This window comes from Calypte anna, chromosome 2 (assembly GCF_003957555.1).
Source record: "Calypte anna isolate BGI_N300 chromosome 2, bCalAnn1_v1.p, whole genome shotgun sequence".
Taxonomy (NCBI): Eukaryota; Metazoa; Chordata; class Aves; order Apodiformes; family Trochilidae; genus Calypte; species Calypte anna.
The window spans coordinates 66286622-66311135 of NC_044245.1; the positions used below are offsets into that span (position 1 = coordinate 66286622).

At 45.9% G+C, this 24514-nt stretch overlaps 1 protein-coding gene across 8 annotated transcripts in view; it reads right to left on the reverse strand.

The window, feature by feature from the left end:
- The window catches only part of RREB1 (ras responsive element binding protein 1), a 123955-nt gene extending 101987 nt beyond the window's left edge, over positions 1-21968 (reverse strand). For 3 of the 8 annotated variants that reach the window (XM_030444165.1, XM_030444168.1, XM_030444166.1), the window contains exons 1-2: positions 21706-21968; positions 21412-21611 (exon numbers count right to left, since the gene is read on the reverse strand). In XM_030444165.1, coding sequence (XP_030300025.1) covers positions 21412-21451 — 40 coding nt within the window. In that variant the 5' untranslated portion in view covers positions 21452-21611; positions 21706-21968. Of the gene's footprint in view, positions 1-9523; positions 9696-20621; positions 20961-21411; positions 21682-21705 lie in introns of those variants that run through there. The other 5 variants (XM_030444172.1, XM_030444164.1, XM_030444173.1 and 2 more) reach the window with 3 other exon arrangements.
- Between the last annotated feature and the right edge of the window lie 2546 nt (positions 21969-24514).

The following is a 24514-nucleotide window of genomic DNA, read 5'->3' on the forward strand; positions in this document are numbered from 1 at the left end:
ATGCGGGCGCGTCCTCTCCGCTCGGGCATCAGCGGGAAATCTTCCCGGGAGCAGGCCCGGGGAGAGGCAGGAGCAGCAGTTGCTGCAGCAGCAGCAGGGCCAGCCCTTCCCCTCCCTTCCCCCCGCACAGCCACCCCCACCCTCCAGGAGCTATATCGCAAATCCCCAGGCCGCGCCGACTGCCAGCTGACATAACTGTTTAGTCAGCAACCAGGACGAGGAGCGGCCGCCCCCCTCCATCCTTCCCCGGCTCCTTCCCGTGGTACCTTCTCCTAACGCCGAGGAAACAAATCTCTGGTCCCTAACCCCTCCTGGCCTCTCCCAGCTATTCACTTTTTTAAAAAAAAAAAAAAAAAAGTTTCTCAAGTTTTAAGTGAGGGATCAGGGTTGGTTTTTTTCTTCCCTCCCGCCCCCCCAGGCTCCCCTCCTGCCTCGGCGCTTTGTGTAACCCTCTTTCACCACCCTGCCCCATTCCTCCCCCCGCCCCAGACGAGAGGAGATCCAGCAGCAGGAGCAAGCACTGCTTCTGCTGGAGCAACTTCCTCCATTTGCTGTGCGAACATCACTCTGGCGGCCCCGCGCCGCCCCGCAGAGGAAGCGCAACATAATAGCCCGGCCCCAGGTGCCAAGGTTAGCGTGTCCTTTTCCTCTCCCCGGGATGATTTCCACTCCTTTTAGTACCAGCCTCACGAAGAGAAAGGACTTAAAAGCCACGCAGAAGTTATGCACCCACAAAAAAACCAAACCAAACCAAACCAAGGCTAAAACCTGCTGAAGCACCACACGGCCTTTGCACACTAAAACTGACACGTGTTTCAGTAAGGTTTAGCCTTTTTTTTTATCGAGCAAGAAGTCAGGTTTCATCCAAGCCCACAAAAGCTGAGCAACTTTAACTGTACCTTTTCCAGTCAGAGAAGCAAGGCAGCAGTTACCACCAGGGTATGGAACTGCCCATGCTGCCTTTAGCTGCCTGTTGCAGATTCAACAACCACAGCAGTACAAATGTCTCATCTGAAAGGTATCCCAGTATCCCAGACCAGGCTGGGAAACTAAAAAGCCTGGGTAGAAGGGAAGGACTTAGTCTGCAAGGGGAATGGCGTTTATCACCTCAATACCGTTTCTCAGAGAGAGGAGGACACCATTTCCAAACTTCACTCTGACACCACCTGCCTACCCGAACACACAATGCATTTCTTTAAAAACAGGTCTGAGTAGAAAGCCTCACAATGTGTTACTACACCTTACGTTTGCCAGTTTGCTTGCATGGTACAAAAGAGTGCATCTACTTAGGCCAAAATGCAAATATTCAGTGTAGAGTTGTTAGAGGGAAGGAGCTCACTGGCTCACTTCACAAAATCCTCAGCCTTTCCAGGTGTAAGGAAGGGAGATTAAAAGGTGTAACTACGCCCTAGGTGTTATGATGCTACCCATAGTTCATGCAGGAACAACATGTCCCAAGCCAAAATGATAATACTGTGATGACATTCCTAAAACAATGTTCTATATTTGGCTGACACAAAAGTCCTATTTCATGGCAAAAAACTGGAATCTCCCCTTTCCTCCTCTCCTCCCCTTAAAAAAATATAAGCATACTCTTCTCTGTATTTCCTTCCAGCAGGGTATCCATGCAACTGACTCAAATTCATCGGATTATTTCACTGCAGAATAACTGAGAAAAGCAAAGAGTTAGTGGCCTGCCACAGTTTATCTGATCATGAAGGAGTTACTGAAAGAAAAAAAAACAACAGTCCTACAGATAGTCTCCAAATAAACATGCAATGGTGAGGAGTGGAATTCCCTAGAAAAGAAGAATGTTTTAAGTTCAAAACTCCTTAATTTTTGCTCTCACACACTTCAGCACTAAAACCTCACATTCTACACAGGCTGCCTGCTGCCAAGAGATAGACAGCTGCAACACATAGACACAAAAAAGGAGGTGTCTTTTGGCTGGAGTTTTAGATTTCTACACATTGCCCTGTTTTCCATGCTACTCCCCTACACAGTTGTAAAAAAATAACTTCAGAAATCTAAAAGCAAATGGACTGTTGTAACTGATGATAACTACTGATAGAGCCTGTGTCAAGCGTGCAGATGCCATAAAGCCCCTTCACAGTACAGTAACAAGACAATTTTCTTGGAAATGTGCTGTTGTAGTTCTGGTACTCACTTGGCCTTTAGCATATGTCTAGTTCTGTATCCTGTAACACAAGTCTGGGTATTCCAATAAAACCTACATCAGTCTTCACTGTCCTTTTTTTGTTAAGCTGGTATCTCTGTGCAGTGACTGATACTCTGCTCCTGGCTACACAAACTGACTTTTTCCACAAAAGAAGCAGCTCTGACACTGGCAAAGTTTCACCATATTTGTACCAGTTCAGCCAGAATAAAACCTGGACCGCAATCTTACGTGATGAAACATGATCTCCTTACACAATATCAAGCGTAATTAAGAAAGATACTCTCTCAAGATGGAAATTAATTTGGGAGCAGAAAGACAGCTAAGGGAGGCCTGATTTACAGAAGCAACAGAACTTTTGCACAGCTAATGCAATAAAGAGATTTGCATCAAGAGAGCAGTGAATGTGTGCTAAGGTGGGAATACAAGACTATCTTTACAGCTGAACAGCATGTAGTTTTGTGTTTCTTAAATTGAGGGTCAACACCTCCCCAGAAGCTCTTCCCCTTCCTCCAGCTGCTCATTCCCATGCCAGGGAAAGGCTACAGTTTGCTTCCCCTTTAGAGACAAAACCAAAACTTGGTGGGCTGTGACTGTTGAAAGACAGGAAAAAATGAAAGAGGACTAACTATACAGATCATTTCAGAGACAAGGCTTACATAGAAACCCCATAAACCCTCATCCAACCCTCATATCACCATCTCTGAAGAGAAGGTGGGTTACAGTGCAACAACAGGAATGAACTGATGGAGAGGGTAAACAAAATCTGAAAAACAAAAACAACCCCCCCTGCCTTAAGATGGTTTTGTTGTAGATCATAAACTGCTCCTTCATCCTATGATGTCAAATACACGTTTAGGTTGACAAGGAAACCATTCTGAAGTCACTAATTCAACATCATTATTATTTTTTTTTTAGTTACCCAGGCAGACACACCAGACAGGGAAAAGCTCAGAGGAAATACCTAAATATCAAAAGGCTCTTAAGAAAAAGGCAGCTTCAAAGTGTTAACAAGCATCGCTCAGAGATCTCCATTGAGATTTTTCGCCTTGCATTGTTTGTAGTCACATACCTGGAAGAACACTTGCCTTGAAGTGGTAGAGGGAAAGCATTAAATACTAGTGGTGTTAAATACAATCTTTGAAGGCAAACACCACAAGGTATCTGAAAGACAGCAGCAAGTGAGAAAAGCAAAAGGGGGAGCAGAGGGAAGTGACTCAATTATTAACATAAGCCTGCCAGTCTTACAGTGACTGGCATCACAGTACACAGACACCCATGAACTGATAGCAGCCATGGAGTGGATACTCACTCTTACCTTCAACAAAGCTGGAAGCCAGAATGCAGCTAAGAATATACAAGTTTTAAATGAAGCATCTTAAAAAAGCTGCATGGTTTTTTTTCAATATTACAGCTCTCAGTTGGTGAAGATTCTAAGCCCAATAACACAACAGCTGCAGTTCCTATATCCAAGGACAGATAGAACAGACATTGCTAATGACCCCCCACTCATGCACCAGAGCTTGGATTAGGCTCTGTGCACAGGAATTAATCAACCCAGAAACACTGCTGCATGGATTCCATGATCCATCCAAGCAAGCAATGTCTCCTGTTTCATAGAAGGTTGATTTGAGAGCTCAGCAAAGATAAAGTGGCAAAAAGGCACTCTGCTTATTTCTTCTACTTTTCTCCCTGTCACTACAAAGATAAGACAGTTTTTACGTTTTGAGGTCTTTTTAATGGGTTGAATGGGCTTTTAAAATTTTTCCTACCTACACTGCTGTCAGAAAGCTTGTCCTCCTCTGCTATGTCCTCTTCAACATTTCCTTGTGACAGCACAACTAAATCAGCTGCATAAAGTCAGAACTGACTTTATGCCAAAGTCACTACAATCACTACAGAACTGACCTAGCCAGAACTAAACTTTCAGAAGGCAGAGAGACAAACACTAGGCTTCCTGGCCTAGCACTTTACAACCTACCTTTAAGACCTTTAATATTTAGGATATGTACCCTAAGAAAAAAGGCAGTTAAGAGAATACTAATTAAAGCAACATAAAGTCACTGTGTAAGTGGGAGGGTGTGTTTATGTTAGCTTTTAGGTTTGCCTGATTTAACACCTAAGAGCAGAGAAATACCTGCAAAGCATATGCCACGCTAGGGCTCAATACCTTGGTCCTCACATGGCCTTTAGGATGCTACATTAAACTTTTAGAGTACTACATGCACAGACACTATATGCACAGAGCAGCAGCACAGCAATGAAAGATGAGCTTTGAATTCAACAATCAGAACAACAACCACAATTTGATAGTTTAAAAGCACAGCCCCTGCCTTTCTCCAAACAGCTACTTCATGATAAAGCTACTTCATCATGATAGCTACTTGAAAACACTATGTAACTCACAGAGCCCAAGGAGTATAGCAGTAAGTACTGAACAGCTTATTAAAATGGTTTTATACATGGCAACATTGAAAGATTATCATTATTAATTAGTACCATGTGATGAATGGGACTTGTTTCTCCTAAGGCCACGACGTTTCACCAGTCCTAGGAGATTTAATAAAGGGAGTAAGTAACCTAGATAAAGCCAAGTTCCCACTGTGAAAAGTGTTTTTACTAAAGGTTTGAAATCATTAGCATCACCGTCGGTATTACTTGCAACTACATTCCAGTTCTGGCAAGTTCGAATAAAGTTTTTCATCAGCCAAACATAAATCAAGCAGCACGCATCATTTGGTGGGCAGGTTAAGGGAGGGCTTTAAAAGACAAGGTTCCTTTTTAACTGATGTCAGTACTGAAGAATGCTCAGCACTTTACACAGAGAAAGAAAAGGGTTAGCACAACCTGATCTAAAACCTCTCTTTCCTCACTCCCCACTTCAGAAGTGGCTGCATTTCAGTAGCACTGCAGGCATCGATTTGTAAAGCTCCCTGAGAGTGCTCTAATGTAAGTAAATACTAGCAGTACAGTTAGTACTGAAGCAAAATTCTTTTGGTTGCAAAAAATTAAAAACTCCCAAGTCCACCAACACGGAGCAGTCCTGCAAGTGAACAAGTAGGTTGGGAAACTACAACAAAAAGGGATGGAAACATAGTAGAGTGACATCAGTAAACATTTTACTTCAGAGACCTCAAAACAATTCCTCTAATACCTGCTGAGACCAAACAGATGATTGAATCCTTGTCATTATCCTGAATAGGTGAGCTATCACTGGAAAGAGGGCAAACTTTTTTGTGAGTAGTTTCACTTGGTTTGAATGGAGCTCAAATAAATACTACCAGAGCTGGTAAGGACAAATGCCCCGTGTCTCTGGGTAAGCTGGGACTTACCAAGGTTTTTAGATATGCAGGGTGTGATTCAGGCTACCATTAGTATGGGGGGGGGGGGGGGGGGCTTGAATCTTAAGTGGAGGGATCCAAGGACACTGCTCTTAGAAACCAGTAGGGTATTTGGGAAGGAAGGAAGAGAGAAAAGCACCATTTTAGCAAGGAGCTCTCAAGCAATCAGAAGGGAAGCCAGACCTGCAAACACCCCCCACCAATCAGCATCTTCTGCCTGTAACCTGCCAGCACTGAGAAAGTTTCCTGGGAAAGCTGTTGAAGAGGAGAATCCTGGAAGCACCTGGAAATCTTTAAGCCTATCTAAGTAAATGTCTTACAGCAATAAATATGTAGGCAAATAAAGTACTTTTGGCATGTGCCTGTGATATATGTTAACACAGCAAACTGAAGCTTTAACAAGTGTCAGTGAACAGAGTAATCAAAAGCATGGAACAACTTATACAGAACAACTGGTACTCAGATTGGGACTACAACCTGGGAGGAAGACCACAGAGGTGATATACAGCAGAGGTCCACAAAATGGTGAAAGGCATGGAGGAGGTTGGTAGTGAATGATTAATCACTCCTTCCCATAATACAAGTCCTAAATGGTACCAAGTGGAAGCATCAAACACCAGGTTTAGAAAGTATTTTTTTTTCATCTCCCCTCCAATAGCATATAGTTAAACTACAAAACTCACCACCTCAAGGCACCAGGTGTCTCTGCAGGTTCAAAAAGCTGCTGGACAAGGTCAGAAAAAAGGGATTCTTGAACCTAGATATTAAATCTTATATGTGCATACACTTTTCAGAAGCTGCATGGTGCTGGTAGACCATACTAGAAAAGCATCATTAATAGGTGCCCTTTTGCCATGTTCTGTTTTGATAAATCCACATCATTGATCACCTGTCCTGGGCTAAATGGGCTTTTGGTCTGACCTGGCATGAGACACAAGTAGGACTCCCTCTAGTTTTCAGTTTTGCAGGTGAAAAATGCAGCATGACTTACTCCACAGGACTTTAAAAACCTTTTGCCACAGATCCAGAGGCAGTTGTGTCAGCTGGAAAAGGCATTACCTGCTCTGAACCCAAATTTGACTGGAGAAGCAGGTACCAGGAACTGCTCATTCCAGGACAGGGCAGTCCTGAGGAAATGTCTCTGGAGCCACAGCATCAGTGTGTTTCAGGTCAAGGTGATTTCAGAGGTTACTGTACCACAGCTGTCTCTCCTGTCTGACAGCCAGAGGTTACCACACTTGCAGCAGAGATGTGTCCAACTCCAGAGCTGCCCATAATTTACTCAATTCAATTTAAGCACAGCAAAAACTCCCAAGTGCAGCACTTGGGAGGAGAGAGACACATTCACCATTCTGCCTTCTCTGCTACACAGACCAAGCCCTTCACCCAGAGTCAGAGCAGAGCATGAGGACAAGAAGCCTTGGGAAAAACCTCACATTATGTCTATAGCAAACATTTGCCCGAGGCCTTCACCTAGGTAGTCTGCACAGGCACACTTACTTCCAAGCCTTTGGGCAAGGACAGCGTTTAGAGGCACATTTGCAGACCACCTCCAGCGTAAGAGTCCAGCAGAGTCAGGCCTCTTGTTGGTGCTGCCAGAGGCTATATTAACTTGTCGCCTTCAATATGCATCCAGCAGAGTTCAGGTCATGGATTTGTTGGAAGTTCATCACTTATTCAGGCTTTTGTGCGAGAGGTCATTGCTGTCAAACTGTCTGCTTTCACAAGCACAAAAGCTCATGTTAAAATGTAAATACTTACAGGTGTTCCACCAAGCACTCAAGATGAAAGTCAGAGCAAATATATTAGCCCTAGCCATATTTTACAATGCTGGTAGTACTTGAACGTCATCTATTTGTGAACCAAGGTTTTTATGCAGGTTCATCTGCCCAGAGTGGAAGCATGATCTAATGGTAAAGCCGAAGGACTGGATGTAGAGATTTTGGGCTCTTTTCCTGCTTCTGTTACTGTCTCCCTCTGTGACCTTCAGTAAATACATTCTTCATGCCACTGTCACAATTGAAAAGAACACTGAGTAGATGCTTACTCGGCCCCATACAACTACTGTGACCCTGTGTCATTTTTGCTAATTCCTACAAGAATTCTGACTGATACAGGAAATGTTCATCTGACTCACAAAGTTAACCTGAGTTAACAAAAAGCAAAAGCCTTATATAAAACCCTCCACTCCAAACACCTAAGCTATGCTGTTTATTTTTCAAGATGGAATCTCTTCAACTTATTATTACACTGGCCTTAATGGAGACAGCATTTTGCAAATTCAGCTTTGCCAACAAGTCTGGATAGGCTGGCTTACCCCTGTTGCCTACATTTGTGCACTGCATATCACTTGCAAGCAACTCAAGCGTGACTTCTGTGTTGGGCTAACACCACAAGACCAGCAGCAGGACTATGCTGGCACAGGCCTACTGGGAAAATCAACTCCCCAGCTGTGGGAAGAAGCAAAGCCAGCTGAGGCTGCAATCACCACGTCACCCTGGAATCCAGTTTCATGTCCAGTCCAACCTCGTTCTGTGATTGAGCTGCACAGTTCTGGAAAAGCTGGTATCCTCTTCCCTCAGCACTTCCAACTACACGTCAGATTCTCTTGTGACCTTTAGAAACTTCTGTATTAGCTATTAAATTGGAAGAAGTCATCTCAGGCCTGAGAGGAACTTGTGTTCATTCAGTTTGGTACCTGTAGCAGGAGTACAGCATCCCATGGCACAGAGGTCAGACAGACAGCCTCACCACTCATAGCCTTGCAAAGGCTCTCACCATCAGGGACCTCTGGCACCAACATATGAGGAAAGACAGCTTTGGTAGATCTCATGGGTAATGCAAAGTGCCATCTCTCTGGAACAACACAGGGGAGTGGAAGGGAGCTGTGAACAACTGTGTTCTTCTGATGTACATTCCCTTCCTCTGCTCAAGCAAGGGCAGGAGGCCAAGTGAGCACACATGACATGCTCCCTGCAGGATGCCACATCCTGCCATATTTCATACAGCATCCCAAGGCAAGCCAGATACTTTTCAAACACAGTAGGATGTTTGACAATATGATGTGTCACAGTGTGACAGGTTCTCAGAGACAACATACGGGAGAAAGAAGGGAACAACAGTGACAGATTTATCCAACAGTGCTCAACTGTTCCTATCTACATTTCTCTTAAAAGGAAAAAAAATCCCAAGCAAACAGATATGCTGCATGTGCACGCAAATTTTACAATGCGGATTCTTTCAGCTCCTTACTTTCAGTGATTTGTTCTATTTTTACAAGTTTCTCAAAACTCTCACTCATTCATCCAAAACCTTCCCATTCCAATGGAATGGAGGAGGTTTAGTTTTCAGGTGAGGGAATAATTGCAGAGGTTGTCCTGTGTACCACTTACCCTCCCTAAACCTGCTCCAGCCCCTCTCCCCCCTTGCCCCCAACACGCAGTGCTGCATTTTAAGGAGCACTGACATCAGTGAGGCTCCGGGGGCCATCAAAGCTGTTGTTCCTGCTCCTGTGCATGGCCAAGAGCCAAGTCCCTCTGACTTTTTGGTGATGTTCCCTCCTGCCGGCTACCCCCACTCCCGCCCACACGTCTGCAGGGTGGGGCGAGGTGGCCACTGGCAGCCTTTCCAAGGAAACCTAAGGGGAAAAAAAAAAAAAAAAAAAAAAGGCAGCTTTCATTTCCAGCCTCTGGTCAGAAATGCTCAGCAATTTCTGTAAGGGTGCTGTGGGTTGAAGGAACTGGAGTTATTCTTCCCGGACAGCCAAGGTCCAAATTGCCCTCAGGACTTTGTCACCCAGAGGAAAAAAACAAAATACAAAAAAACCCCCACCACCGCGTGCTCTGTCCTCCCTCTCTCCACGTGCAGGGCCAGCCTGCCAGCATCAGGGACGGACGGGCCCAAGGGCCCCACTCTCTACAGCTGTTCCCCTGTTTCAAAGCAAACCTGTCCTCGGAGGCAGCTGTTCTCCAGCCAAATGATGATACCAGAGCAGCAGAAAGCTCACCCAAAACAACCTGAGAGCACAAGGTAGGTGCAAGACATCTTCCAGGCACAGGAAAGGGGCCACTGCAGCACTTTTTCTTCCCTTTACGGTTCCCTGCGAGGGCAGGAAGCCAGGGCAGGGCAGGAGAGGCATGCCAGGGCACCTTTCGGCCCAGCCAGCCCCATGGGGAAAAGTTTTTTAGGTTAGGCAGCTGGCTATCTGCAGCCAGCAATTCCATCGGCGGGGAGCGTCCCTCCCCGTGTGCCGAGCCGCAGCCAGATGCGGGGAGCGAGGAGGTGACAGCCAAGCCAACCCCACGGTACCTCCGCGGAGGAGCCTGCAGCTCAGACCCCACGTCAAGATTAGGAAAGTATGCACACACAGAGAGCGCATGAGCTGCTGGAGTGCTTTTGTTTAACTCTTGCAGAGGCTGTGTGCTGAAGGAGCTTGGGTTCACGGCCACGTTTCTTGCAGTCTTCTCTTCAAAGCCAACTCTTTTTCCAGGCCGCAAGACCTGCAGCACTTCCTCAGGCTGAGCCATAGATTCTCAAGTAGGTCAGAAACTGAAGCCAGTGGGACGAGTTTGGAGCTGAAGCTCACACGGGTTAAAGATTCTGGCTTGTGTCAGGAATACTTCTTCTGAAAGTTAAAATGCAGGCCCCATCCCTGAAAGACTTCCCTTAACTTCGCCCATGCCAGTATTTTGACTTAAATGGAACAACCTACTTAAGCAGAATTATATCTGTGTTTTAAGTGTCTTGCAGGATCAGTGTTGGCGTGATCTAGACCCACCTCCGACATACACACACCCCAGTAAATTTTAAAAATAGCCGGAGAGCCACCAGGATAAGCTGTGTTAACACAAAAAGAAAAGGATGAAGATGGTTACCCCCACCACAGCCCATTTAAAACTTTACATCCACGTATGTTGTAAGATGATTCGCTGCTAGGGCAGGAGAAACAGAGATGCCCGAAGGCTACAGCTGGAAGCAGGGTCCCTAATACTCAGTTTATCTGGGCAAAGAAGAGTCTCAAAACTAAGCAGATGTGTATGCCATCAGTGCCAGAAACACTGAGTATTCTAGGAGTCACTTAGGATTTTTAATATTTTACCTCTTCTAAGGAATTATAACTTAAGTATAGTAAAGTTACCAATTGTAAAAGCCCCCCTCCCCCTTCTTCAAGAAAAATTCAACTCCGTCCCTCTCTGTACCCAGAACAAAAGCAGCAGATACAAACAGGAGTTTCCCTGGAACAAACCAGTCAAATTCATTCAAATCTTCCTGAAGCACAGCAGGGCAGAACCCATTCCTGTTCCCAGAGCTTATTACAGTAACATGACTAAACATGCTCAGCAGTCCAATGTGACAGGATGCATCCATTTGCTGATGCCAGAGGAAGATGCACGTCTCTTCTACATGGCACTGCTCTCACAGGCTGCTTTTCAAAAGATGTTTTGAAAAGCGACCTGCTGCATACATTCTTAACAAGTCATGGTATCACCGGCTGTACAAGTGTTTGACCTCTACTTGCTATGCACGGTGGACAAAAATCTGACATCAGCTTATTCCAACCTTAGTAACAGCAAACTGCTCCCACAAAGCTAGCTAGAACAGACTAAGATACAGACAACGCACCAATAAACCCAAGAACCACCCCTGGAGTGCTGAAAATTCAACTAGTTTAGTACATGAGCCCACATGTTTTAAATTTGGGTAGGTTTAATCCAAGTAAGTAACCTGATTTAAATGGGAGTCTTCTCTGGAGGTCTAATTTCTAGATGTTTCCATTACTCCATATGCTTTCATATTCATATTGTATAAATATAACAAATGATACATACATCACTGTTAGGGTGACTTAAGAATTCAGTTTAAAGCTACAACACAAGTCAATCAAGGCAAGAGAATTAGATTACTTTGTGAACGGCAGGAGCCATTAAGTTCACTTCAGTCTTGGGAAGGTGACAGATTGAGGGGGTGACATCTACTACTCCCAGTTTCTTCTTCTAATTTCTCAGTTTTAGAATCTTGACATTTATCACTTTAACATACAGATCTTTAGCAAAAGAGAGAGAGAAGGATGTGGTCTGACTGTGATGCTTTAAAACACATATGAGTCCTAGGAGTGTATTTGCTTCTAAACCAAACAACCAGGTGCAGACAACTAAGCACATAATATGCTTGCATCTATACTGCCTAGAAAAAACAAAACAAAACTTTTGTCCCTTCTGTGCAAACTAAGCATTTATGAGAGCTGCCCAAATTCTGCCTTGCAACCAAAGCTCTCTGTTTACACACAGACACCTCAGCAACAGCAGTGCAGGTTCCTGGCCTGCCTCAACCTTGCCTCAACCTGGAAAGGCCCCACTAGGGGTTAAGAAGATAGTTATAATTAAACATTTATACTGAAATAGTGCCGAGCAGGTCAGTTCCTCAGTGTGTTAGGTGACTTTTCAAAACTCGGTAATTGAATGCTGAACCCTGCCCCAAAGAGTTTACAGTGTAGGAAATCAAAGCATAATGCTTGGCACCTGTATACCGGGAACTAAACAAAGACCATCACACCACCTCATTTCTTGGGTCTTTGTACTAGGCAGCTCTTACAAACATCCATTACCAGAAACAGTGGAAATTTTAAAATCAGCAGTCTGGACTTCCCTAATCCACATCTGTGCTACTAGCTCCATTTGAATCACTAGCTGGGATGGTTAACTACAGCGTGCAACTTGCACAGGTTGCTAGCATCTTCTTGTCCAGAGTAAATTATGTCTGGCCCAAACACTTTTTAGCAATCATTTTGAAGGCGGTGAGCACAGAAACATTTACTGCAAAGCAGACAATTCAGGCAGTGCAAGCACAAGAGAGGCTGCCAATACATCAGGTCAAAAGTCAGGCAACAGCAGATCCTTCTGCACAAGGTCACCCAATACTCCAGGACAACCCCAGGCAGGCATCAGTACATCTACTATGCAATACTAGCACACGTCGGCTACCAGGCAGACCGTGGCCACATGCAAGTCTGTGGTGTTGCAAATCTACTAACCCACATCTTTTCCTATGGAGATTAAAAGTTACGCAATGGTGTAAATAAAAACTCTGGCCCCAAACATGCAGGAGCCATCTCTGCCCCAGATCCATCCTCGGGGAGAATTCTCTACATTCCCCTCTTCCTGCAGGGAAGGACAGGCCTGGGAAAGACTAGTCATCCTCCCACTCACCAGAGCAAGTACACTCCAGAAAGTTAAAGCACAGCCTCTAGGATTTAGAAAAGGGATGCAGCAATGGCCACACTGTTTCAGTGATGCCCAAAACCAGAATGGAAGAGAATTTAACCAAAATAGGCTATTACATCCCAAATTCAGTTTGCTGTTAATCAGACAAGGTTCCAGAACAGATGCACTGACTTTGTAACTACACCTGTAGGAATTTCAAGCATCAGAAAAACACTACAGTATTAGTATTCCACTTTTTTTAATTTTCCTGGCATCTTTCATGCTATGAACGCTCAAGAGCTTTCAGCTGTATATACCCCACATAAAATCTCAGTCCAGTGAAGCCTGAAGGAATTCTGCTGATGATCTGAATGAAGCCATGTTTTCCACTTCTACATACTATTTACACATCTATTCATTCATTAAACACATAACAGCAACCATAATGGGGCATGACCCGAGTTCAGCTTGGCCCACTTAACTGTTCTGTGAACACCTTAATTTTTGTTTGCTAACTCTGCAGCTTTTAAAATGGATAACCTTATGATTTATTTTTATCTTTTTTTCTTTCTTTCTCAAGGGAAAAGGGAGCCATAGAAAATCCTCAGTCACTAGATTAAAAGAGCTTACATGTTCCAAAAGCTTTGCAAGTAGAGATTTGGAATCGCTTTAACTGCAGTTAGAAGTGCTGCAGAGTTTACAGAATCCACCAGTTCCTTCCTGCAGAGTTCAGAATCTGCATGGCTTCCTTCCAAGGTAACAAGTACCCACTCTAAGGAACAGATTATTTCACCCATCCCTATAAATTCACCCTCTGGTTCGGTCAACTGTGGTGGCCACTTCATGCTTAGAAGAAAGGGATGGAAACAGGGGATGGAGATTTCTCCCACAAAGTATAGGTAGTATTGATACGAAAATAAATACTTCACTATTTGAAAAAAAGCACAGCTTCCAACAGCAATCTGTGTTTACACCAGAGAAACAGAGGAACTTTGGTACAGCTGTCTTTACCCTTCTGCAACAGGGACAGTCAGGTTCCTGACAGTTCAAAGGCTGCCACGAGATCTTACCAAGCTGAAAAGCCACCTATCTGCTTACTTCCTAAAGGCTGGAAGCTGCTCCAAGACTCGTTCCAGAAAATGCCATGGGCCACAGTTTTGAACCCTACTGGGCAACGCAGTAAGATGTATTAAGTGACACCTGGCCAGACCATCTGACAAAGAGGAAGAAAAAATGAGACCTGCAGCTGTTAGAAAAACAGACCAAATATATATATACCCTTCAAATCAACCAAATACAAGGCATAAGTTACATCTCTATAGAAAAGCACTTGTCAATGCCTTCATACTTCTTGCCCTGGAAAACAACAGTCAAATGGCAGGCACTTCCACTTCTTGAACCTTCAGTGTCTCACTTTAAAAGCAAACCTCCTGCAGCTTTCCTTCCTTCCATCCAAAAGCACTGAGATGTATAAACAGAAAAATCTGAGTGTTCTACTGTAAGCCATCCAAGTGAACACCAATTCAGAATACTTCAAGGCTTTGGGAGAGAAGGAGGGGATGAAGCAGGCAAGCACATGCAAAAGACACCACACAGCCACCTTTTGTCCTCAATACACAGGCAACCTCATTAACATCACTAAAAAAAAAAACCAAAAGTGTACACACAGCACACAGGTATTTATGTCCCGGCTGCTTCTCAGAGTCTCAAAACACTGTGAGCAATGAGACATAATTAATTTAATGAAGAAAATGCATTTTGTGTTACAAAAAGAACTTACACTAGGCTCTTCCTGCTACCCGAAGCAGGATGGAATTTATTGCTGTGGTGCAAGCATTCTAAGCAAAGCACTCCTAGGTACTGATACACCTGAACACTGACATCACCTGCTGTATGAAACACGACTAACATGGGCACCAGTTAAAGCCAGCTAATCACATACAATAAAAGCCAAAGACAGCTATGCTTCAACATCAACATTTTGCTTCTCTCATCTACAGAGAGGAAGCACACACCTGAATTAACTAAAAAAAAGGTTTGTCAAGGGCTGATCATCCTCTGTTCTCAAAGGACAGATGATTCAGGCCACCCATTCCTAAAACACCTACAAGTATATTTGTGCTGTTTCAAAAAAGCACATGCTATCACCTGTTAAAATATCCACTGGGAGATGACAAGTGGAGAAGTCTGACATGATTCAGAGGCTGGAACTTCCACCATTAACCACAAAATACATCTGTGTTTTAGAACCGAATAAGCAAGTCACCAGCACAGAAAATGTCCAAGATGCTTAATGTACTTTTTACCCAGAGTGACTTAAAAGTCAAAAATCAGTTTTTCAAATCTGTCAGATGCTACACTGGGAAGTTACCTGTTCACTGTGTGCAAGCAGCCCTCCCACACTTCATGAGAGTTCTACACAAATAACATCCCTCATAGAAATGGATCTTCAAAGAAACTTTAAGACACCAGAATGAGGGAATGTCTTCTTCAAAAGGAAAAAGATCTCCCAAAATAATGAAATGAAACAAGTAAATAATTAAATAAGATAAAATTGCAAAACTTTTTTGTTCAGGGAGGTTAGGTGCAGGAACACAGTGGAATTTCAAAGCTACATTCCATGTACTTCTCTGGGAAGATCAGTAAAGGTGATGGGGGAGGTAATCAAGGCCTAAACTGCCTCCCTCTCTAATGGTCCTTGGAATACCTATTTTAGTTCAGGAGCCTAACAATGCCCGTGGGGGATTTTGACAGCTCTTCTTTTCCCTTGCTGTAGCACCTCTAGGGATGGCTGGCACTCTGCAGGTGAATCCTGTTGTTAAAACAGCTGCCTTTCTCTACATCTTTAAAGAGGTATTCAGATTCTCTTAGCCTTACTTAGTTGAATCACTCTGAACAAACAGTCTCCACCCATCAACTACTTCTTTTGTGCAAAGCACCTATTCAAAGGCAACCACCTTTATTGATTGCTAGGCTGGCCAACCTGAAGGCTGAAATGCCACTATTAAAAAAAAAAAAAAAAAAGGCCTGTGTTGTTTCTAAAGGAAGCACAGGTCCAGGTGCTGCTGAGTTGCATCAGGACAATTCCTTTCTGACTGCAGGAGGCTGCTCTAACAGGTTTAACACCAGCACAACCGTGAGCCAAGTATCTCACTGACTTCTCCCTTTTGTCCTGGCCCTTTTCTGTGTTCTGGCCCTTTTCCAGCACATGAACGAGACATCCAACGGGTGCTCACAGCATATGCCCCAGCTGGCAACTGTTTGTACTTTTAGTATTTCATAATAAAGCATTAGCCTGAGCTTTAAATAAGTTTTGTCACCCTGCTCTGAGCAAAACGCTGGGGAAAGGGAGGGTGAGATGCTCTGGTACTGCTGCTTCAGAAGCCTGCACACTTCTAAGTCACTGGCCCTCAAATGTTGCTATTCAAAACAGAAGGGCAGGGTGGGGTGAAGGGAACACCTTTAGGTGGGAAAAAACATCGTGACTGGCAGACATCAAAGATAAGCCATCATCAGATTTCTTGCACCGAAGAACAAAGCCAATGCTCCTGAAATTCCTGTTCAGAAGTACCCCAGAACAGAGCCAGCACTTCCCACCTCGGCCAACCTCACCTATTCTCATTTGTAATCAAACGCTGATAACCAAACCTGGCCTGGCAGAGCTCTGCAAGTTTCAAGCTCTTCCTGGCTCCACTTAAATAGCTAACTTTTCAGTGTATCACCAAAGTGGCATTTCCAAAGATACTCATTCAAGTTCTGAGTTTGACATTACAGACTGTAAGGATGCCTCTAAATATGGGGGGGAGGGAAGGGGGAGGTTGTAGGGTGTGCAGTTCCCAGAGTTGCTGGCTTGTTTAGGATATTTTAAAAAAAAATTAAAAAAAAAAAATCTACAAACACACTGAGAAAGGATTGCTCATATGCCTCCCCAAGGAAAAACAGCTGTAACTGCTGAACAACAACTTGGAAAGTCAGCTCTCCCATCTGAAAATAAGAAACAAGCTGGTGCATGGTCTGTGAGAGGGCAATTCCTTCTCACCCCCAAAGCTTACATCTCATCAAGACACTTCGCAGCAAAGCTGCAGGGTACTTGAGCACTCTATCCACAACGAAGCTGTACTTAACACCCAGTTTCTAGCCCCTTTCCAACCTGCAGAATACTTTTGAAAAAGTGTATTTTAAAGCTGTAATGCCATGAACTACCATATTGCTTGAATTCAGAAAGGAGGTAAAAGAAAGAGACATCAGGCATTCTCACTACCTTCAGGAGAACTGCAAGCTACACTACCATCCTCCTATACAGACAATTATCTCCCAAGAAAGAAGCTACCACATCATCAGGGCAGCCCTCTCAAACTGGTCCAGTAACATGGTCCAATGATACACTCATTTTAAAATAACCTTTACCATGCTGAAAGCAGAAGACATGATTTCACATGTTTTAAGAGTGTACACCTAAAACACAGATTTCCAAGCGTACTCATCATTCATCAAAAAGTTAAAAGGGGCTTTTTCTGCAAATGCAGAGATTTCAGACTAACAGGATTTACTTGTTTTCTGCCTGTTCCTGGGGAACCTTTGCAGTTTCTTTTTTCCCAAGACTGTCCCTACAGGCTGCTATCCAACATACATCAGATAGTTTGGGAGCAACAGATAACTCTGGAAGGACATTTGCAAAGGGCACAAATTGAGGGCCCATTGCTGGTAAAATCGAGGCATACTGGGGGGAGGGAGGAGTAACTCCTGTCTGCAGATACTTTGAACACTCAAAACAGTTCCCTGGAAAGCTTTATTCGTGCATCTAAGTATTTTTTCAGATGTTTTACTATCAAAAAAATGTATTTTAAGCCAATAAAAAAATTATTGCAACTTAAAAAGTGAATCCCTTACAAAAACACTCAGGTTAATTTTAGCATCCTTCAGTTTAGCTGCTTAGCAACACTTATCCTATGACCTTCTAAGCACCACCTACTTTTACAAGGGATAATGAATATAACCAAAGGGATTTATCTATATGTTTTTAATCTATACAATGTAAGTACATTAACAGTTTTTCTTTAAATGAGAAATCCAGCTAAGGGCAACCCAAACTATTTCTGCTTAAGAAACTTTCACAGGGCAAAGTCAAGCTACTATCGATTGCAGTGTGACTTCAACACTGGCAAAGTGATAAAATCCTTAAGGACTGAGAAAAGCACTACAGATGTCAATGTATGCCTTGGGAAACACTGTGCTTGCCATTGGTACTGAAGGAGATTACAGATATTACTAACATAATGAAGACATTTAGCTTTCCCAGGTTTGAAACTTCAAAAATCTTCTGACCCTCTGAACAAAAAAAAAAAAAAAAGCCTTCTGGTCAGAGGGTCACTGAGTACTGCAAAGAACTAAGAACAGACACAACCTGGGTGAGCTGAGTCGGAGTAAGATGTTTCACTGCACTGAAAGCTGCAGGCAAATAAAGCTTCAAACTCCCAGATCTGAGTGAAGAAGAAGAAGAAGACAACAAACAAAAGCAAGAAACAGCAAACCTTCTGTTATAGTCTGTCTTAATACCAAGACAAATATATATAGATATAAGAATGTATTTTCTTTAAGGTAGGTAGTTATTAAGAAGAGATGTGTAAGAGTGGCTACATAAATTCAACTACTGATAGACAACTAGAAGCCTGTGAAATTAGAGCAGAAGAAAAGTTTACTGGATTGTACTTGAAGGACAGCGTTTTCCTTACTTCACGATACTAACTCAGTTCCAAATATGGCTGCTGGGAGGAGGAAGGTGAGGGAGCAAAAGAGGCCACACCGGGCTGAGCACAGCTGCCCTGTAGCAAGAGAGGAGGCTGGATGTGTCCTTGCCGGCAGGTGAGGGAGAGCCCTGGTACTCTGATTGATTGGATGATGGATTCATGCTGTTTCTGGGTTTCTAACAAACAAAAGGGCCTATTCTTCCCTGGATGTACCCAAACTCCCTTTAAGGCTAATCGGCATTATGCAGGCCCACTAAGAAAAGACTATATTCCCTTAAGTCTTCAAAGAGAAAATTAAAACCTAAAACAAATATGGCTGGCCTGACCCTGAGTCACTGCATCCCGTTCACGCATGCTGACCCTGTGGAAAACAGGAACTGCGGTAACAAAACTCGGTGCTTGTGTCAAAACGGCAGACCTCAACGAAAAAACTTCAGCCACCAGTTAGCAGCTGCCTACTGTGCACTGCAGGGTGACAAGACAGCGTTATTTAGCAACTGCTCCCGTTGTTAAGAAGCAATTTTTTTTTCTCCAAGGTGTGGGGATGGACGTTGGAATGGTGAAAAACATCAACTGCATTTGCTGTCTCTCCTAGACAAACCCTCCTCCAAATCACGCTGAACTCAGCCTGTAACTTTCCCAGACACATAACCACACTTGATCTCACATACAAGATACGACAGGCGAAAGAGGGAGTCGGGATTAAAACTGGATGGTTGGCTCATCCCCCCACCCCGCTTCCCTCCAGAAATCAGTTCAGTGGCTGAGGGGCAGGATGATGGTTCCTCGGAGGGCAGGACCAGAGAGCATCAGCTCCGGGCCGGCTATCCCGGCGCGACCGTGGGAGGGCAGCGAGGCACTGAGGCGCCCGGGCCTCCGCGGGGTGCGCAGCAGAGCGGAGCGAGCCGGGCAGGGAAATGTGCTGAGCCAGGAGAAGCGTTCTCCTCCTCCTGCGTAACCCGGCGAGGATGCCGAGCAGGCGAAGATACTGCAGCCAGGAGGTGAAACGGGGAAAAAGTAAAAAAAACAAAAAAACCAAAAACAAACAAAAGAACAAAAAAACACCATCGAAAAACGGGGAAAAATAGAAAAAAGTAAGTGTGCCTTCAGAGAGGAGGCGGGGGAGAAGTGCAGGGAGAAGAAGCCAGAGGAAACTTATCTGCGACATGACAAAGTTCAATCCACCGCCCTCCCTCCTCTGCTAAAAAAAAAAAAAAAAAAAAAAAAAAAAAAAGTTGCAGCATCTCGGCACTCCGCGATCCCCGCGGCCCGGCCCGGCCCAACAACAGCCGCGCCTGGCCCGGGCCGCTTCCCCCGCGCCCCTGCACCCCCGGCGCATGGCGGGGGGGAGGGTGGGAGAAATGGGAGAAGCCACCCCCTGTATTACTAACAGAGCGGGAGGATCTGCCTCGCATCCTCTCCGCGGAGCCTTCGGGGGGGTGGGGTGGGGGGGTGTCCCGGCCCGTAGCAACGGCGATGGGCAGCAGTCTCCCGAGAGACGGGTCGCGGCTGGCTCCCATCCGCACCAGGCACCGCGGCGGGGGGGGAGGCGGCGGCCGCGCGGCCCGAAACTTTGTTTTCATCCCAAACACCGTCGCCGCTCATGGGGGGTCTCCACGGCCCCCTTCCCCCTCTGGTCCTTCCAAAATTTCGGGTGAAGTAAGAGAGAGCAACTCCGAGCCGATCATCTATGCCCCCCCCCCCCCGAAACCCCCCCTCTTCCCTCCGCCCCCCCTGAAGCTCGGATGCTGCCCGGCTCCTTCCTGTAGTGGTGACGCCGCCCGGGTGTCCCTGCCCGCCGCTGGCCCCGCTGCGTAGGGATGTGTCCCTGGCACCGCACAAAGGCAGGGGGACGGGGGGGACCCGCGGGGGGCAGAGCTCCCCCTCTTCTCGGGCCTAACTCTCCCCGCACCCCGCGCCGCCGCTCGGGCTGGGAGGTGGGAAAGGACACGCATGTCCCTATCGAAGGGGAGAAGGAAGGGGGGGGGGGTAGCGGAGAAAGAAAAGGAAAGAGGGGGAAAAAAAAAGAAAATAAAATAAAGAAGATGGGGAAAGAGGAGAGAGGAAAGGGAGCGGGGTGCCAAGGAAGGGTAGGCTCGGCCGCGGGGGATGGGGGCGGAAAGTCAGCGGAGAGATGCGCGGCGCAAGGCAGCTCTACCTGCGAAGGGGCGCCTTCATCCCAACTTCCCAGCGCCGGCGCGGCCCTCCGGTCCGGGAGCTGCGGAAAGGGGCCGCCCCGGGACCCGCCGCCACCGCCGGCAAGGAAAATCAGCCCGAAGGAAAAGTTAAAAGGCAAGCGGCTGCGGGCTCGGGAGACGGGGGCGAGCCGGGCTAGAAGATGTTGCTTCCTCGCAGCCCCATCCAAATTGTGGCGGTGGCTGGTTAAAAATAAACTTTGCAGCAGGAGGGGGGGGATGATCTGGCCGGATTCCTGAGCTCAGACGGTTTAATATGGATGAGCATCAGGTCCTGAAGGCAAAACGCCGCGGCTGGTGCCGCTGGTTGGTAGAAAGTCTGCAACAGGGAAGGGGAAAAAAAAAAAAAAAAAAAAAAAAAAACAGGAGCCGCGGAGGGAGGAGAGGAGAGGGAGGAGCGGGGGAAGGGAAGAGGGAGGCTGCACGAACTCATCATCATCTCCACCGCTGCCAGCCAAACTTTTTTCCTCCTTTTTTTTTTTTTTTTAAGGAAACTTTTTCTCCCCCCTTTAACAAGAATTTCATCCTGAAAAGAAGTCGCACGACCGACCCACACACTGAAACGTCCTCACCCCCACGCCTGCCCCCTTCCAGAAGTTTATTTTTCCTCCTTTCCTCCCCCCTTAAGACGGAAAAAAAAACCCCAAACCAAACCAAAAAACAAAAAAACAACCAAGAGATCTCTCCGGAGCTAAGGCACGCTCCTGCCCTTTGTGAGGGAGTGCGGCGGCCGAGCAGCCCCGCGGTACTTACGCCGGACTTTGCTGGGGCTGGGCTGCTTGCGCCGCGACATGCCGGGAGGATGGGCCGCCGGGGGGGCGCGGGGGCGCGCGGGGGGGAGCGCGCACGGGAGGGAGCCGCAAACTTGTTCCGGAAAAAGGAATCAAAATGGCGTTTCTGTGGATGTGCAAAGTTCATCAACTCCGCGCTAACTTCCCGTCCTCCGCGCCTCCCTGGAGGGGAGAGATGGGCACGGTTAGGGACCCCGCCGCGCCGCGCTCCGCGGGCGCCCCCGCCCCCTGCCCGCCCCCGCGCTGCCCCGCGCACCCTGATAAGGAGACACATCACGTGTCGCTCCGGCTCCTCTCCCGGGGACGCGCTACCGCGGCGGCAGCAGCAGCAGGAGCAGCAGCCTGTTGCAAACAGCATCTCTATCTCGCCCTCGTCGCAGGGAGGGGCGACTCTAAGGAGAGGAGTGAGCACAACTTCCCCCCCCCCCCCCTACGTCCCTCTCTCCTTCCCTCCTTCCTCCACCCGGGACGCCGAGCACCGGCTCCCGTCGCCGGCAACGCTGCCGCGGGATGCCCCGAACCGGCAAAAGGGGCGGAGGGGAGGAGGAGGAGGAGGAGAGGGGGGCGGCCAGGTGCCACGCGGCGCTCCGCGCCCTCCCGCCGCTCCCGTGGGGCTCCGCCGGGCCGGGCGGCGGCCGCGCTCCCCGCCGGGAGACCCTGTCCCCTGGCAGCCGGAGGCTCGTCCCGGCCGCGGCGTGCGAACCGGGCTGGAGCGCATCCGGAGCCGTCGGTGGCGGTGCCGCGCTGCCGGCTGCTGGCTTTAGGAATTTGTCCGGGTTCTCCGCTGGTAGTGGAAATGTCTTTGCATCCTCCTCTTTCTCCTCCTCCTCTTCCTCCCGGCCTGGAGCCTTACCAGGTACTGCGGCCGCAGGCAGGAGTCTGCTGCTTCAGTGCAGAATTCAGCCTCTGGTGTTTTGTTGTTTGGGTTCTCAGCTCGCTTTCCTCCGTGCGCCTTTTGGGTCCCTGCTGGGGTCTGTCATCCATCCGGCTGACGAAACCTGAAAGACATGAAATTTCACGAGACCCCGAGCATCAGCGTAGGAACAGGAGGTCCAGAAACAGTGCCTGATCACGGGCATGTTTGCAAATACAACTCCTTATGAAGAACTGTACGGGGGCTGCCCCTATGCTTCTTTCCATCTCTTTCACAGCAGTGGAAGCTCAGAGATGGAGAGAACTCAACAAGTGATGGAGAGGTGTTCAGAGCTGCAGGGATTTTGCTTTCAAGACAGTACCGGTTTAAAGTTGTGTGACAAATTAATAATACAATATAAAAATAAAAGGTTCGGAAAACTTCATCCTGAAAGCTCGAAGCTCAATAGCGGGTTAAAAAAAAAAAAAAAAAAAACGAAAAGCGAAACTGCTCGCAAGGAGTGCCAGAGTAAGTATAGGAGGAACAAGATATACTTTAAGGAAATAGTTACTGGCAATATATCTAAAGCTACTAAAACGAGGCCTTTTAAAGCTGCTGGTGGTGAGCTGGAACTTGAAGTCATGGGCTGCTTTTTAGAGCCCTGGCCTGTAGGCAAAAGGCTGGTACCATAGTGCCTGGTATCCTATCTCCTGACTGAAAAGGGATTCACATGGAAAATAAGGCTACATTCCAGGTTCCTGGCAGTGAGCTCTCAATCAACTCTTTTCACAAGCAGTCTTCTCCCTGTAAGGGGAGTCATTATTAACTTCTTTAACCATTCTTTTCAGATACTGGATAAAGCCATACAAGTCAGGAACACACAGGACCTGCCTCAAAGGTAAGAATTGGTGCTTCATGTCAGGAATATCCCTTTCCTCTTCCAGGCTCCAAGTAAAGCACCTGCAGGTCCAATGATCTGGAACCTAGCAATCCCAAAATTGCCAAACTGAAAGGCACAGACGTGTATTCAGAACTTGAAACTGCAGCTTCAGCTTGGGTGCATTTATTGTGGTGGTTTCTGCAAGCCAAATTTTTGTTAGCTAAATTTTGTGCAGTATTACACATCAGCTTTGTGTATAAATTTCAGTACTGTTAAGCTCTTGTAAAGTGGAGTTGCTGACTGATAGAAGAATTATGTTTACTTCACAATACAGCCCCGAACATTAGAAAAAGTGCATTCTGATTGTTCTGCTACAAGGATCTTATTTTACCAAAAAAAAAAAAAATCAAGGCAAGTCATTAAAAATTAATTGTAAAGTATCTTTAACCTTTTCATCTCTGTCACCATTATACCTGACAATTCATAGTGACAGAATGTCAGGTAAATTCAATAGCTTTATAGCCAGCTTACATCTTCAGTATCTCTGGTGATCCTGAATCTGATTAAACAAAAACTTCAGCATTTGTCCATTTCAAGCTCAGCCCTTCAAAAGAGTCATTCACATCAGGTGACTGCAGTGATTTAAACCTTCATGGCACATCCATCTAAACTCATGGAGATCAGGCCTACAAGTTTACAATTTAAAGCCTTGTTTTCAGACACTTGCATAAATTGCTGTAACTGAAACTGGTGCAAATACCTGTATGGATAATCATCTGGAGGCTGGCAACATGTCTCATTCACCTGTGCCTAGTTTCTCTAGAATACTAGAGGCATTGGAGGCATCTTTGCCTACCTCTGCATGAAGTTAAGCAGCCCTCCATGTAGGAAGCTCAGCAATGGGATGGAATAGGAGAACAGGTGTAGTTCAATTCAGCATCTGAAATATGCTGCAGAAATGTGAACATGCAAGTAACACAGGTATAGTAGATCTCTCACTGGAAAAAAGATATCAGGATTGTAGTTCTTAGAGGAAACTTAGGTAATTTCTAAAATCATATTTATGTTTTTATGATTTAAACATCCCTGTTCTTTCAGAAAGATGATGTAATGAAGGATGAGCCAGCACATACTATATTAATGCTGTAAATTAAAAAAAAAGTGACATCTAAAACCAAATTAACTACCAGGATTTATGAAATAGTAAAAAGTGATGTGTCTTTAACAGTTCAGGAATTAATTTTAATCTGGGCTATCACAAGGCAAGAGAAATTACAATAACTCAAACTTTTTTTTCAGACTTTAATGATGCATCATAGAGGTCAAAACTCT